This window comes from Trachurus japonicus, chromosome 8, assembly GCF_045865225.1.
Source record: "Trachurus japonicus isolate A0001 chromosome 8, Traja_1.0".
In the NCBI taxonomy this organism is placed as follows: Eukaryota; Metazoa; Chordata; class Actinopteri; order Carangiformes; family Carangidae; genus Trachurus; species Trachurus japonicus.
The window spans coordinates 7689790-7706347 of record NC_140914.1 but is presented as its reverse complement, the minus strand read 5'-3'; the positions used below and the strand labels follow the sequence as shown (position 1 = coordinate 7706347).

The following is a 16558-nucleotide window of genomic DNA, read 5'->3' as shown; positions in this document are numbered from 1 at the left end:
GGCGAAGTTAGATTTTTTAGGGCTGGTGACAGTATTTTCTCAATTACAGAGTGATAAAAAGACATATCCAAAATCCTCCTCTGTAAAAACTTCTGACTCTAATATGTTGACAAAATAAAACAAGAATTTTGAAAGCAGCTTTATCCATTGTTCAGATTTTGGTTCTGGAAATGTATGAAAATTAGCACACATTTAATCAGATATTGCCTCATTTACATATTTAAACATAAAATCTGACAAAACTTGTAATACAAAACATATTTGTCTTAATGTCAGTGATAAACTTGGGAAGTTTCATGGTGATATCTGTTAGTAAATTTTTTACCCTATTCACCTGTAGTGTCTCCCATTGAATACTGCACACACACAGACACACACAGACACACACACACACACACACACACACACACACACGGTCGGGTCAGTGGAGCACAGCAGCAGAAGAAGAAGAAGAAGAAGAGCTCCCTCCCCTCACACTGAGATCTCTTCACATGACAGGCCTCGCTCACACAATTAAAGTTCCTCCACACACAACACATTTCAATTACTGTAATTACGCTCCACTCCGCTGCTGATGTCCCCACAGATCAACGCCTCAACGTCTGAACGTCTGCATGACGGCGCTCGCTGCTGCTGCTGCCAGAGCTGAGCCGAGCGCGGGAAGTCAACGCCACGCTGAGCCGCTTTAACTCAGTCACACTGATGTGAGTTATTAAGACTGAAGTGAAACAAACAAACAAACAAACAGGAGCTCAACACTGACCATCAATATTTATCCATCAGTCGTTCTTATTAAAATATCAGGTCAGGAGTGGACTGAACTCATTTAATGTCACAATCACAAACTTTCAGTCAGATTTGATCCATTGAATCAAGTTTTAATTGTAATTTACTAAATAAACCTTTATAATAGCCAATTATATATCTGTTTTCTTAAATAGTCCAGCCCTGGAGAGAATAGTTTACATAATTCATACCTAACCTTTCCTACAAATGATCATTTTAAAAGTAAGTGCACGATTTTTAATCTTTAATTCAGAGGGAATAATGGACGCTTTGAGCAATGCAGTTGGAAGAAAAAACAAACTTCTTTTACTTTTTACGTTTGCATTTCAATGTTGGTCATTGTTGCACTGAATTATTGTGTTTACTTTATGTAGTTTACACCAGACAGGAAGTTGAACCTGTGAGTTTCAGGATCAGGTGCTGGTGTCTGACCTTTGCTAATTTCCACAATAGTTAGAATATATATATATTATGTATATGTTTTTCTGATTACATTAATTACATTATTTAGATCATATTAGTTTATTTTATTCATATTTATCTTATTTATTCTATTTATAAGGCCAGTTTAGGAGCAACCAGGAGACATTTCACTGCATGTTACTCTGTGATTTCTCTATGTAACAAATACAGTTATCTTGTATCTTGTATCTTGTATATTAAGAAGTGGCGTGTCCGTCCTGTTGGACTCAGGAGACCCTGTAGGTCAAACAGGCACAGATGAACCTGCTGCAGAGACTCAAGACCTGAACCAGAGGAAGTTCCTGCTGTGGCTGCTCAAACCAACATCTGCGCAACACACTGTCACATCTGTAGCACCAGCGGTTTGTTTCTGTATCACTAATGTCCACTCACTTCACATGATACAGGGCCAATAGTGTGCAGGTGAACCTGAAGTGGCCACGGAGTTGTCAGCTAACCTGATGAAATGCGTTTTAGGTGGATGAGGTCGAAAGCTTTAGCAGCTGTGAGGTCGAGACATTTCTTTTCTTTTTCTTTCACCGTTATTTATTCAGGGAGCGAGTTCTCTTTTCCAATGACGCCCTGATTACAAAACAACATAAATATGCTCAATACAAATCAAATTATAGTCCACAATTACATACAGACTGCAGAACAAGTTCTTAAAGCTATCTAGAGAAATAAGTTGACCAAGTTTCAGACAGTCCTGTAAGTTATTCCACTTATGAAGGGCATAAATTGAAAGGCAGTCTTCCCCAAGTTACAAACTCTAAGTGAAATTAAGCTGGTAAAATAAACAGGTACAATGTCAAGTTAAAGCAGAAGTAAGCGGAATATTTGTGTTAATATAAGTCTTAAATAGTTATATCTTCCGACAGTAATCACTTATATAGAGTGTTTGGTCTGAAACACGGGTCTGTCAGTCACTCTGCTCTGCTGTAAGCCGAGGAGAAAACTTTCCTTGTATCCTACAACCTTTATGCAATGAGGAGAGAGAACGGCATAAAGGGGCGGTCCTCTCTGTGTGTGCAGCCAAGGGATGCGCGTGAATGTGGTGACGTAGGGACGAGGGCGGGGACTGCTAACTCCATCTGCTGACAGGAAGTTAGCCAAAACCACAGGATCGCTTACTTCTGCTTTAAGCTTTGCAAATAAAAAGCAAAGCTGCACTAAAAGAGATGAGTAGGTAAGTTAATAAAGAGTGGACGACGTCTGAGATCTGAACCCAGGTCACTGTGTTCAGGACTGAGTTTGAGTCGTGTGTGCTCCACCAGCTCAGTGATCAATAATGACACGAGCATCAACTAATACACACACACACACACACACACACACACACACACACAGTTATTATGTGTACGAGTAATCTAATAAAATGTATGTATAAGTGTATTTGCAGAACATTTTGGTGTCATAGTGAATTCTTGACCTGTACTCACATTGACTTTTGACCTTTGACCTTTAACCACCAAACACCAGTCAGTTCATCTCTGAATATTTGGACCAAATCTAAGCGATATGGCGTCACACTGAGCTGTAAAAAATAACCATCAAAATGTGCTAATTTTTTCTTCACACTTTCAAATGTAAATGAAAACACAGTGTCTGTTTTTTTTTTTTCCTATAAAATATGTCAGAGTGAGGCATCGCTTCACAGTCTGTGACCTAGAAATCTGCTCACAAAGCAGATTTACATGATGAATCTCATGCAGATACGACGACGCCGTGTACACTTTACGCTCGCCGGTCGTTTCCTCTTTTACGCCGCAGCAGCTGGAGGTCATTTAGCCGTCTGATCATTTAACTCGTGGATCGGCGGCTTACAACAACGATTCTGCTCCGAAAAAATACAATAAAACAAAAGCCCACAAACTGTCGAACCTCTCTGCTTTATGTTTGGAGATAAAAAAAGGACACGAGTTATAATAATTTTCTGTTTTCTCTGGCAGCGAGCGCCGCCGTGGTGGTGGGAATTTTCCGGGCTGTTACGACTCACAACTTGTGAATAAATGTGAGCGTGTAAAAGTGAGGTGAGAGGGTGCAGCTGTGTTTTGATGACGCCCCGGTGACAGCCCAACGCCGCCGCCGCTCGTCCTGTGTTTTCTATTCCCGCTTTAATACGAGGACGCACTCTCTCACCTCTGTGTTTTACAAGCCGCGCTGCCTCCGTGTTCACCGCTAATAAGATATAAAGTTGGAGTGCTATCACTCACACGGTCAACCAGGACAAAAATGATTGGCCTTTAATTTATTAGGCCATGTCTGTGTGCACCGCCACCGCCACCGCCGCCACCGTGTGTGTGTGTTGTGTTATCAGTCAATTGGATTCCTTATTTGTTGCCGTGGATACTGTGAGAAGAACAGGACGCTCAATGTCACTGCGACCAGCTGCTAAACCAAACAAACACTGTGGCACAAGACAGATTTTATGAGATTTAAAGGGATAGTTCAACATTTTGCCAAACTGGCCCATTGCCATAATTGCTATAGTCATAGCAGTAGGTTCGTTACCTTTAATTGTCGGTGCAAGCTATTTTTAGAACGGCGAAGCAGAGCCGCGAGCTGCTCAGAGCTACGCTACGGAGTCTCATGGGATTTCTTGGTTTCCCTCATCAAACTCATCAAATACACAATCCAACAACTCCAAAACGCTCTGCTGGACAAGTTGTGACCTGCACATTCACCACGCTATGAGATAATAACGGAACGTTACGAGATCGTTTTTGAGGCGAATCCAGAGACTGCTTGCCGAAAAACTGTCCCTGAAGGCAACGTGCATCAGCGGTTTTGCATGAATTTACCTCTAAAACAATTCTGTCTCGTAACGTTCTGTTATATCTCATAGCGTGGTGAATGTGCAGGTCACAACTTGTCCACCAGAGCGTTTTGGAGTTGTTGGATTGTGTATTTGATGAGTTTGATGAGGGAAACCAAGAAATCCCATGAGCCTCCGTAGCGTAGCTCTGAGCAGCTCACGGCTCTGCTCCAGCGTCCTAAAAACAGCTTGCACCGACAATTAAAGGTAACAAACCTACTGCTAAAACTATAGGGATTATGGCAATGGGCCAGATTGGCAAAATGTTGAAATATCCCTTTAAGACACAATCTCAGCCCATGTGATCATGTTAGAGCAGCCCTCCCCCTCTCTACACACAAACTGGTACTGAGACTGATGCTCTGCCCTACAAGCCGCTGCGTGTTCTGCCCCAGACCCATTGATTTTATCGGCCGACACCAAAGCCAGTTCAGGCCGGCGTCCAGTCTGCCGCGAGGCCTCGGGGTGACACAGGCGCTGACTGGCCTGCCCTTCTGTCATCAATGTCAGAGAAATACTCTCAGATCAACGCATGCAAACACCAGAGGCGGGGATTAACGCTGGCTCGGGGCAAAAACACACAAACAAACACACACACACGCACACACACACACACACACACACACAAGTTCAGATGAAAGTTCAACGCCGCGGTCGAAGCGGCTGCAGCGTGATTACAAATATGTAATTTTTCTGCGTCATATTTCATTGATGCAGCTTCTGGCCACAGTAAAGTGAATGAGAGGAGACCAGAGCTCGACTTCCACAGTATTGAGTCACAGTTACATCATGAGTAAAACAGACTTGAACGTCGTAGGGTTAATGTCTCGCCAAGCAGCTGCAACAGTTGGAGAGACGAACACTAGATTATTGTGTAGTTTTATTCAGACTGTCAATTGATTCAATTATTTAATCTTGATTTGTTGCATTATGCACCAATAGTTAATCACATTTAATCACACATTTTCAATTTGTTCAAAATGTACATTATAAGGATGTTTTTATGTCATTAAAGGGATACTTCACCCAAAATTTTCTACTCACCGTCATGCCAAGGAAGGGTTTGGAGAACTTTCAGATTCATCAAAACGCTTTAGGAGTTCCAGGGGGGGTCCGGCTGGCAACGGATTTTCATATAATGGCAGCGGATAGAGTTCACTTTTGAATTGTCCAAAACACACACTATGAAACATCCACCGCCATTATATGAAAACCCGTTGCCAGCCGGACCCCCCCTGGAAGACCTAAAGCGTTTTGATGACTCTGAAAGTTCTCCAAACCCTTCCTTGGCATGACGGTGAGTAGAAAACTGGTGAATTATTGATTTTGGGTGAAGTATCCCTTTAAGTTTTTCCCTCCATAATATGTCACTGCAAAACTCAAACTGTTTAAAATAATAATATCACATCATGACTTAAGGGTTAGGTGATAATATTGTATCATAAAGCGTCTGGTGATTCACACCCCTCACAATCAGGTGTTGATGCTCTGAGGTTCATCTCTGAGTCGATTACTGATTATAGCTACTTAATTATAATTATAAAGCCACTTGATTAAAGCTTTAGATTCCTAATGTTGTTCTGAAAACAGAAAACACTCAATATTTGCATAATTTCTTTAGTATTTACCATAAAAGCAGCTTTAAAACATTGTAGACTGAAACTGGGGACACTCACTCTGATGACTGGGAGGAAAATAAACCAGTTGTTGGTGTGAAAACAAACAAACAAACAAACAAACAAACAAACATGCAGCCTGAAGCAGGAGGAGACGTTCATGCCTGCAGAACGAGCCTCGATGAAAACCATCAAAATATTAACTGATTGAATGAATCAGCTGTGACGTGATAGAGAACAATAAACGACCTCATCGTCCTCCTCTGAGCTGCGCTGATTATTTTCATGATTAAACGATTAATTGCGTGACATGATACGTCAGAAAACAGCAATAAATTACTCATTATAAAATTATCATAGAGTATAAAGTGAATTATATTTTTAACTGGTTTCAAAACCGTAAAACATAAAACAAAAAACAACATTATTTTAGCGTAAAGTGAAAATATTAGTAAGGATTTAACATTGAAAGACGTCACCTGAATATATGTTGGTATATATATGTGTGTAATTATGTATATACACTGATTGTTGTTGCTACTGGTGCAATTTAAAGTGATAGTTCACCCAAAATTCAAATTTCACTCATTATCTACTCACCCTCATGTCGACTAAGAGTTGGGAGAAGTTTCAGAGTCCTCCGTTCCTTCTCTGAGTTACAGCGGGGCTCGGCGCAGCACTGCATGTCCATATGACGGTCGCAAACGGGGCTCACTTTTCTTCATCCAAAAAGACACACCAAAAAACATCCAAATACCTCCATAGTGCTCGTCTGTAATGTCCCTCTTGTATTGAAGCCCCAACATGAGAAATTGTTCCGAAAAAAATTAAATAAGTCTATTTTAAGCTTGTTTGTAGCGGAAGCTCCCAGTGTCTCAGTCTCAAATCTCGCGACACTGGCAGAGCAGTGAACTGAGACACTGGGAGCTTCCGCTACAAACAAGCTTAAAATATAGATTTATTTAATTTTTTTTGGAACAATTTCTCATGTCGGGGCTTCAATACAAGAGGGACATTACAGACGAGCAGCATGGAGGTATTTGGATGTTTTTTGGTGCATCTTTTTGGACGAAGAAAATTGAGCCCCGTTTACGACCGTCATATGGACATGCAGTGCTGCGCCGAGCCCCACTGTAACTCAGAGAAGCCACGGAGGACTCTGAAACTTCTCCCAACTCTTAGTCGACATGAGGGTGAGTAGAATATGGGTGAAATTTGACTTTTGGGTGAACTATCCCTTTAATTTAATTCTTGTACTTGTTTATTTATTAATTTGAATGAAAACAATGTGTTATTGTGGCACTTGCCAGTAGGGAGGAGTGATGGACATTTTTGACTTGTTTCTGATATGCTATAATAGACTTAATGATTAATGGTGAATACAACATCATTGTTTCAGGTGTCTAATGTGTTATTAAAGACACAGGAACCAAATAGAAGAAGTCAGACACCCCCGGCTCCTCTCAGGTCACTTCCTGCCTCCATGTCTCCCTCCCTCTCTCTCTCTCTACGTGACAGTTTCACTTTAGTCTTAGTATCTTGCATAACTGGGCGTCTTCTTCTTCTTCTTCTCCTTCTCCTCCTCCTTCTCAGCTGCTTAGCGCCCAGTAGAGCAGTGGATGATGGGAGCTCCGACACGGCAGGCATGATCTAAAAACCCACTGGCGCTTTAGTGAGCCTCAGCTGGCTTATATAACCCCGTGTGGATGTGCAAACTGCCTTTCTGTTGGGAGAGCTGAGGACTCACGGAACAGACACACACACACACAGAGGCTACTGATATGTGGTGTGTGTGTGTGTGTGTGTGTGTGTGTGTGTGTGTGTGTGTGTGTGTGTGATGGAGCGGGGGTGCATGTTTAGGAGAATATAGTCAGATTTGTCCGTTTTCTGCTCGGCAACATCTCCCTCCTCTTCTCTTCTCTATGCTGTCACGTGACGTCACCGGTGTGTCCCCTCGATTTTTTGGACCGGCAAAGCTTCTCTCACCCCCCCAACATGTGATGTCACTTCCTGCCGGGGCCTTCACCTGAAATGACATCACTTGTGTTGCATAACGATACCCCCCCCCCTCCTCTCCACCTCTCTCCGATGCTTCCTCGCCTGCACACGAGAGCAGAGCGGCAGCTTCTCTCCGTCTCTGGCCGCCCAGAGGCGCCGTGAAACTCCTCATTATGGAAATACCAGGTGTGTGTGTCCGTGAAATGGGAATGGGCAGGTTTAAAAATACATCACACAGAGACGCTGTGTCCCCTCTGACCTCGCTCTGCACCCGCACGCACAAAGAAAGAGAAAAATAAAAGCTTCTCTCTTCGCATGTGTGGTATATTATCCTCAACTTAGGTTAGTTCAGGTCAATTGAAATCTGAAGGACAATAGGAACTTCATTTGTGACGATTGACAGTTTATATTCAAATAGAATAAATATAAATAAATGCAGATGTTAAAAGAAAAAAAGACGCATATATATTTACAGCATATATAAGATGTTGGATTAGGTGTTTAGTAGTCGAGACAATGAGGGACTCTTGTGAAATGTACCCTGGGAAAACGTGTTTCTTCTTATTCACCCTTTTCCTGTGAGGCACCATTTTCGAGGATACAGTACTTTATCTACGTTTGTCAAGTGGTTGAATGCAGGATTGTAAATTCTATAGGTTAGATCCTGTCTTTAGTTCCTGTTTTGTCCGTGACTATTCTGGTCAGCTACATCTTTCTGTTGGGAGAAGGTGGAGTTTTGGAGTTAGAAAGCATAAGGTGATGGCTTTGAGCCAGAGATGCTCTAAGATTCGACATTTTTGTGACATTGTTCTTTTTTATAATAAACTCTTTTTTGGCTTTTTTGGCGGTGATCACGTCTTCTCATCAACACATCAATATACCACACATTTTAAAGGGATAGTTCAACATTTTGGCAAATTGGTCCATTACCATAATCCCTATAGTCATAGCAGTAGGTTCGTTACCTTTAATTGTCGGTGCAAGCTATTTTTAGAACAGCGGGGCAGAGCCGCGAGCTGCTCAGAGCTACGCTACGGAGGCTAATGGGATTTCTTGGTTTCCTTCATCAAACTCATCAAATACACAATCCAACAACTCCAAAACGCTTTCGTGGACAAGTTGTGACCTGCACATTCACCAAGCTATGAGACAATAACAGAACGTTACGAGACAGAGTTGTTTTCGAGGTAAATACAGAGACCGCTTGCTGAAAAACTGTCCCTGAAGGCAACGCGCATCAGCGGTTTTGCATGAATTTACCTCTAAAACAACTCTGTCTGGTAACGTTCTGTTATTAACTTATAGCGTGGTGAATGTGCAAGTCACAACTTGTCCACCAGAGCGTTTTGGAGTTGTTGGAACCAAGAAATCCCATGAGCCTCCGTAGCGTAGCTCCGAGCAGCTCGCGGCTCTGCTCCGCCGTTCTAAAAATAGCTTGCACCGACAATTAAAGGTAACAAACCTACTTCTAAAACTGTAGGGATTATGGCAATGGGCCAATTTGCCAAAATGTTGAACTATCCCTTTAACACAGCACGGCGTGGCGCGGCCTCGCTGCTGCAGCCGGACGGAGACGTGACAGTCGGTGCCGAGCAGCTCCTGACACCGAATATCACGGGTGTGAGGGTGAAGAGAGAGGAGGAGAGGCGGCGATGGAGAGAGGCCTGACCTATATAAGAAGGAGGCTGAAATATTTATGGATGTGAGTGTCCTAATTGGCAAGCCACTGGGAGCACTGCGGCCTTCTCCTCCAATCAGAGCCTGGGAAGAGGTTAACACACACACACACACACACATACACACACGGCGCCGGTGGTCCGAGGGCCCGAGCTCAGCCTCTGCCCTGTCACCCCATCATCACCCACAGCCGGAGAGACGCCTCGTTACGAGCGGGAGCTGCAGCCTCTCGCCGCTGTTGGAATCATTACCAGAGCTGTTATCATAAGCGTTCTTCTCCGTGGCACATACGGACGGGAACAACCGCTCAGAGCGCAAAGTCAAACACAACCTAATTGGCCGGCGCTTAATCTCCAGCGCTGGCTCACGCTGCACCGGCTCCGACCGCGAGAGGCCTCAATTACCGTCCACACGCTGACGGAGACGAGGAGACAAGGAGGGGACGAGAGGACGGACGCTTTCTGACTTCTAGTTTCAACCCAGCGCAGACTGCAGCAGGGGGGGGGGCAACGTCAGGGGTCAACAGGGACTCTGGACATTGGTGTGTTTATGTGCTGTGACAGAAAGTGAGAGAAGTCGAGCCTCGTTTGGTTTGGAAAGAAGAAGCCATTATCGATTACATCTGTTGTGTTTGTCAACCTTTAAAGGAGGAGTTCACAGCTTTTCAAATCAGACTTAAAGAGGAACTATGCAGGATTTTTATCTTAATTAACCAGGTCCAGAATCCCAGTCCTGGTTAAATAAATGACTTAACTAGTTCCAGGGAGAATGGAGGCTCTCTGCGTCTCTTGGCTGAAAACCAACTATGCAAGATCAGAGCCTCTGACCCGGTGTCCCAGCTCTCGTCTCTGTGGCACCGCCACACAAACGTGCCCCGTAACCCGTATTCTCTTGTTTATGACAGATAAGACTAACAAGTTGTAACATCGTATATGATATATAACGTTATCTACCGCTCTATTGATTTATTTCTTGCCAGCTACGTTGTAAACAAATGCACATGGCCAAGAGGAGGGTTAGCAAAACAATAAAATGTCTTTTAGTGTAAAATGTCCTCGTTGTGTTTCTCTGAGCTGCAGTGAAGGAGTTGTAAAACAAAAAATCATCTTCAGAGGAAAGAATAAATAACTGTTCCATTGTTCTTATGCACATCTGATTGTTGAGAACGATCTGTGTATTTAAAACACACAGTAACATTAGCACGACGGCTACAAACAGAAAACATATAGATACAAGAGTGAGAGTTTTTTTTCTCCTTCTCTGCACAGATCTTGTGCCAGACTAACTGATCCTGGACCAGTCTCTCTCAAATAGTTATATAGACTGTCAGCTGCCATTGAGCGCTGACTGTAATAGTCATAGTAAAGCAATTTCCAACATGGAGAAGCTCCACAAACCAACAATTTTACACAATGATCCAAAAAAACAGTTTCTTTATCCAAGCTGAGACGTCCAAACCACAAAGACTGGACCAGAACAAGGACGGATTATGAGACAGTGGACCAAAGACTCATTAAAGAAAGACATGTTTCATCTCTTTGTGGTTGTTAGACTTCAAAACCACATTAACCCTGTGTCTATGTGATCCATCCACCCCGCCAAATTAAAACTCACGTCAAAATAAAAGCAGATTTACTGAAGCGACGTCTGTTTACGTGTGGGGAAAAGTTTTCTGTAAGGAGACTTTCTGCAGCAGTTTCTCCCTCCCCATGCCTGAACGCCATTATTTATATCCTGATACTGTTTATTACACAACAGCGGAGCAGAGCCGTAACCATAGAAACATTTTTATCTTGCATCTGTTGCTACACTGTGACAGTGACCATAGAAACGGGGCTGTCTCCGCTCCAGCATCATCTCCACCGTCCCGGCAACATGACGATGAAAAAAAAAAGAAGAAAAATCAACGTTCATTTATCCACCGATGAAAAGTTTTGTGTGTAGAGAAGTGTGTGTAATTCACAAACAGGTCCAGTTAATTGTCCGGTGAGAGCAGAGTATTGAACTAACCATCCTAACTGAGCTTCATGAGCTCCGAGTCGTTGTTGTGGTTTTTAGGATTAGCAGGCAAATGAGTTGGACGAGCGTTCTCCGTCTTTGCTTGCACAAAGGAGAGGAGAGCAGAAATCAATGGGCTGTGTTTACAGGGTACACAGCCGACTGTAACACTGCACGTTATGTTACACACAGCCAAGCAGTAAAAACAGACAAGCTGCTTGGCAGGGCTCAGCCTGGCCAGCCTCGCGCTAAGAGCAGACAGAGACAGCAGTGACACACGGGCCAAGAGCAGTTACTGGCACCGAGCGCCAGTCTGAGACGGAGCGGCAGAAAAAAAAAAGAAAAAGAGAAAAAAGTGGGACACACTTCAAAAATATTCTGGAGAGTTGAACATGCAGAAGGAAAAGAGGTTTGTTTGCTTTTTTTTTCGCCCCTCGCGGTCACTTTCTACGACAAGCGATACAGTAGCTACTCACGTAAGAAGTACTCAGACGGGTCCGCTTCGTAATCTGTTTCCTCGGGAAAGTGGTCGATCTGTTTACACATCCCTTTGAAGTTTCCTGTGGAGACAAACACACAGAGAGAGACAGAGAGAGAAAGAAAGAGAGGTCAGTGGAGTTCAGAGGAGAAGAAACTTTTATTCTCTAGGACTGAAATCGTGAGTTTGATCAATCGCAGACGAGTGATCAGCAATAATTCATTCACTCATTCCAGCTCTGGATTAATAAACCAGCCGACAACCACAACAGATAAAGAGACAAAACCGGTGTCGTCATCTGTGTCTCCAGCTTCTCATGTATTTTGGTTTTCTGGTTTTCTTGAGTCAAGTTTATCAAGTAGTTTCAAGATGTTTCATGAAATTTAATGAAAATACATCTGATACAGGATATAGATCCTCTACATCAGACTCAAAATAATGACAACATACAGAAAATAAACACAATATACCATTAGAAACTTCAATAACCCATACATGCTATCACTTAAGTACATACTGTATATCAGAATACTCAGAAAAATAATCTCCCACATTACCTCAAGGAAAAACAACCAACAAAAAAACTAACAAATAAAAAACGAAGGCTACAATTTCATAATCTCGCTTTATAATTATATAAAAAATCCTTATTTGACCAACATTGATCAAGTCTGTTTTTAAAAGAGTTCACTGACGGAGCTGCACTACATCCTCAGGAAACTCATTCCATACTTCTACAGCCCTAAGTGCAAAAAAATATTTTCTTTTGTCACAACGTCACCCCTATACCTCCTATAGACAAGAGTTGGCAGTTTTAAGTGCCTTAATCTTTCTTCATATGACATCATGTGAAGCATGTGAGCATCACAGATTGCTATTTGCTGACATTGATTTGCAGCTCTACGTCTCTTCAGCCCCCAGGGTCTACGATCGCAGCCATGATCAGGTCACGTGAGGTTTTTAAAGCGGCGTAACAGAGAGAAACTGGGTTAGCCGGAGCACTGCTGTCAAGTTCACTTGTGAAACTCTCTCCCAGTCTTTGTTTGATGTTGATAGACCATGTAAAACCTGAGACATGATAGTAAAAGTGGGATGGGATGGACAGGCATTTCATTTCTTTTGATATATTTGTCATTTTGTGTCATTTTCCAAACGTAAGTGGTGGAATCTGGTGGAAATCAAGTAATTTCAAGATGTGTGATGCTCTTTTTCTTTGCTATTTGCTGACACTGATTGCAGGTCTATGTCTTTTTAACTCTGCAGGGTCTATGGTAATGCTGCCGCGATCAGGTCACGTGATGTTTTTAAAGCACTGTAACTACTAGTACTAGGTGATATCAAATATGCTATCAACTTCACTGGAAAGTGCAGATTGTAAACTCTCTCCCAGTTTTTGTTTGACGTTGATAGACCATGTAAAACCTGAGACATGATTAAGTGAGATCGGATGGGCACACTCTTTTGATGTCGTCATTTTTATTGTCATTTTACAAAACTTAGAGGGATAGTTCAACATTTTGGCAAATTGGCCCATTGCCATAATCCCTATAGTTTTAGGAGTAGGTTTGTTACCTTTGATTGTCATTGCAAGCTATTTTTAGACATACTTGTTTTAGAGGTAAATGCAGAGACTGCTTGCTGAAAAACTGCCCCCCGACGGAAACGTGCATCAGCGGTTTTGCATGAATTTACCTCTAAAACAACTCTGTCTGGTAACGTTCTGTTATTATCTCATAGCGTGGTGAATGTGCAGGTCACAACTTGTCCACCAGAGCGTTGTGGAGTTGTTGGATCGTGTATTTGATGAGTTTGATGAGGGAAACCAAGAAATCCCATGAGCCTCCGTAGCGTAGCTCTGAGCAGCTCGCGGCTCTGCATTCTAAAAATAGCTTGCACCGACAATTAAAGGCAACGAACCTACTGCTATGACTATAGGGATTATGGCAATGGGCCAATTTGCCAAAATGTTGAACTATCCCTTTAAAAAAGGGGTGAAGTTTTTGTGCATATGGTAATAAAGCTTATGTAGGTGAAGTTGTGCTAAAAATAAAAAGGTACCAAACATGGATATGATAAAGGTTTTTATATAAAGGCAAAAATCAAACGTATTCGAATGAGGCTCAGACGTCTAAAGGGTTAATAACCCGTAAACTACGGACCTGGTCTCTCAGACCAGGAGACGCTCTGCCTCTCCGGCAGCAGGTGGCGGCTTGTAAACAAGAGCGGTGCAGCTGCTCGGACCTGGAGCGGCTCCAACTGCGGCGCGCGGGGAACCTCATCTCTTAATGCTTGTTCATTTGGCCGACACCTCGCCGCCGTCCAGCGCCTCCGTCCATCCAGGAAGCAGAAAGACGGCTTCCCTCGTCCCCTCCCTCCCACTTCCTCCTGTCTGCTCCCACCCCCCTCTTATCTGCGGCCACTCACTGGGACTTTGGCCGTTGATGAGGTCACTCAAGGTGGCGTGGCGGGGGAGGCGCCCATAAGGCGGCCATTAAGGCGACCTGCTGCTGCTGCTGCGGCGGCGGCGACAAGCGGCGAGCGGGCAGATGCCTGGGCGTTTGATTGGACCAGATTAGCGTTTCATTAACTTCTTCATCTCCTCTCCCTCCTGCGTCCCTCTAATTAGGTGAACAGGTGTTGGTTACCATGGCGCCAGGTGTTGCTGAGGTGGTCTTGGCAGCAGAGGCATGATGGGCGCAGCGGGGGGCGGTTATTAGTTTGTGAACGGTTGACATGTAGCGGAGAGAGAGGAACCTCGGTGACGACCACTCAGACATTAGAGAGAGTGTCACCTGGAATATAAACGCCTGTCAGATCATCAGCCTGTCGACTGGAGGCCGCTGCCGCCACCGCCGCCGTCTCAGAGACGGACTCAGAGCGGTAGGACGTTTGGTTTTTATCGTCTCAGTGTCACAAAGAGATTTAGAAAAAGCAGTAGTAAAATTAAAGGGGACATATAATGGAAATATCACTTCTTGAAGGCTCTTTAACATATATTTGTATAGCTATATGTGAGAATTGACAAAAAATCTGTAATTTTTAGGCTCCCTAGGTTGAAATCCATGTGGTTTTACGAGCTGTTCCCTTGGTTGTCTGATAGTGATGTCATTAGTGTTCGAATTTGCATAACCCCACCCCTACCTGGTACCAGTAGAAGGGGCGGGGCAAGCAGGGGGTCATTTGCATTTAAAGGGACAGGCACTGAAACCGTTCTGAACAGGGCTGTTTAGAGAAGATGAAAAGAGTTGATCCTTGGCGTATTTTGACCAAAGCATGTCACAGACATGTCTTTAAGACACCTGGGAACTATTTCAATTTGTTGAAAAGGGGCAGACTATGTCTCCTTTAAATGAGTCTAAAAGTGAGTTTCCATCTACTACAGTAAATTCATGAGAGAGAAAAAGACCAAAGATATATAAACACTACAAAAAAAATACAGTCCACAACTATCAGCAATAGATACATATGTGCACTAGGCTCACAAAAACATGCTACAGAATCACATGACATCAGGAAAAATATAAGATATTTGGATCCTCCCTGAAATAAAATCCTCCTTAAAATAATGAAAATCTTCTGTTACAATAAAGGATCAGTGTCTACACTTTCACATTTCTCTAGAAATAATGGGCAGAAAGTCACTGGATGTGACCGGCATGTCCACAGGAAGTGTCGTATTGCTGAGTAATATGAAAATACAGACTTTGAAATATACATTGCATACAGGTGGAAATTGAATATAAGTATTATATTGAAAATGTATTTAAAAAATCTATGTAGCCTACTTCGTAATTGTAAAGATAATAATAAAGTCGTTAATCTGCTGCAAAAAAGGAAGGAGACGCCAGTTAAAATGATTTCTGTGTATTCATTCACCACAGATCTGAGGAGCTTCACCGACCTTTATGCAGAACGTCACTGATTTATTAATTAAGTTTCTGTTGCACCGACTCACACTGAGTCACGTTTAACTCTTTTTATATGTAAATTGAACATGGAAACACAAATCACTGGATATCGATGCAGAGAAACTTTATCAGAATCGCTGCGACCGTACGACCTGAAGAAAACTCACTAATCCTCGCTCTACTCCTCCTTCACCTCCGACCGTCTCCGCTCTGGCCCCGTAATCAAAAAAACACTTTTCAATTTTCATCAACAGGTTCTGTAGCAATTAGGACTAAAGACAGAGGGGGGAGATAAAGAGAGAGAGAGGGAGGGAGGGAAGCAGGGAGAAGGAAAATGTAATGGGAACAGGACGGAGAGATAAATATAGGAAGGGCAGGGAACAGAGAGGTTTTGAAGGACGGAGAGAGGGAAGATGGAGAGGGAGGGGGAATACATCAAGTCTGAGTGTCACAGTTTGAGCCCGGGTAACTGCTGAGCCATGAAAAAGTCCTCCAGAGTTTAACGGACCTGAGCGGGTGTGAACTTGATGTTCTTCTGATATGTGACGAAGAGAAAGTTCCTGGAGATCAGGACCGAGTTTTTACTCTGCAGGTAAATCCTCCTAAGACGCTACGGCGGCTATCGCTGCTAGCTGCTAACAGCTAACAGCTAACAGCTAACATCTCAGGCTGCTGATGGAAATATCACTACGCTGATGTCTCGCTTATCTTTAAAGTGGAACTATGCAAATCTGGTTGCTTTTTCGCCGTTTTGCTAACACGTGTGCACCAAAGCTGGAAAGAAAGCAGTCCATGGAGCAGTGGAAAACGCTATATAGCC

General features: G+C 43.1%; 1 protein-coding gene across 1 annotated transcript in view; it reads right to left on the bottom strand.

Moving 5' to 3' along the window:
- cacng2a (calcium channel, voltage-dependent, gamma subunit 2a) overlaps positions 1-16558 on the bottom strand; it is a 93139-nt gene that overhangs the window by 25348 nt on the left and 51233 nt on the right. Inside the window, exon 4 of the mRNA XM_085783515.1 lies at positions 11829-11912. Coding sequence (XP_085639641.1) covers positions 11829-11912 — 84 coding nt within the window. The remainder of the gene's footprint in view (positions 1-11828; positions 11913-16558) is intronic.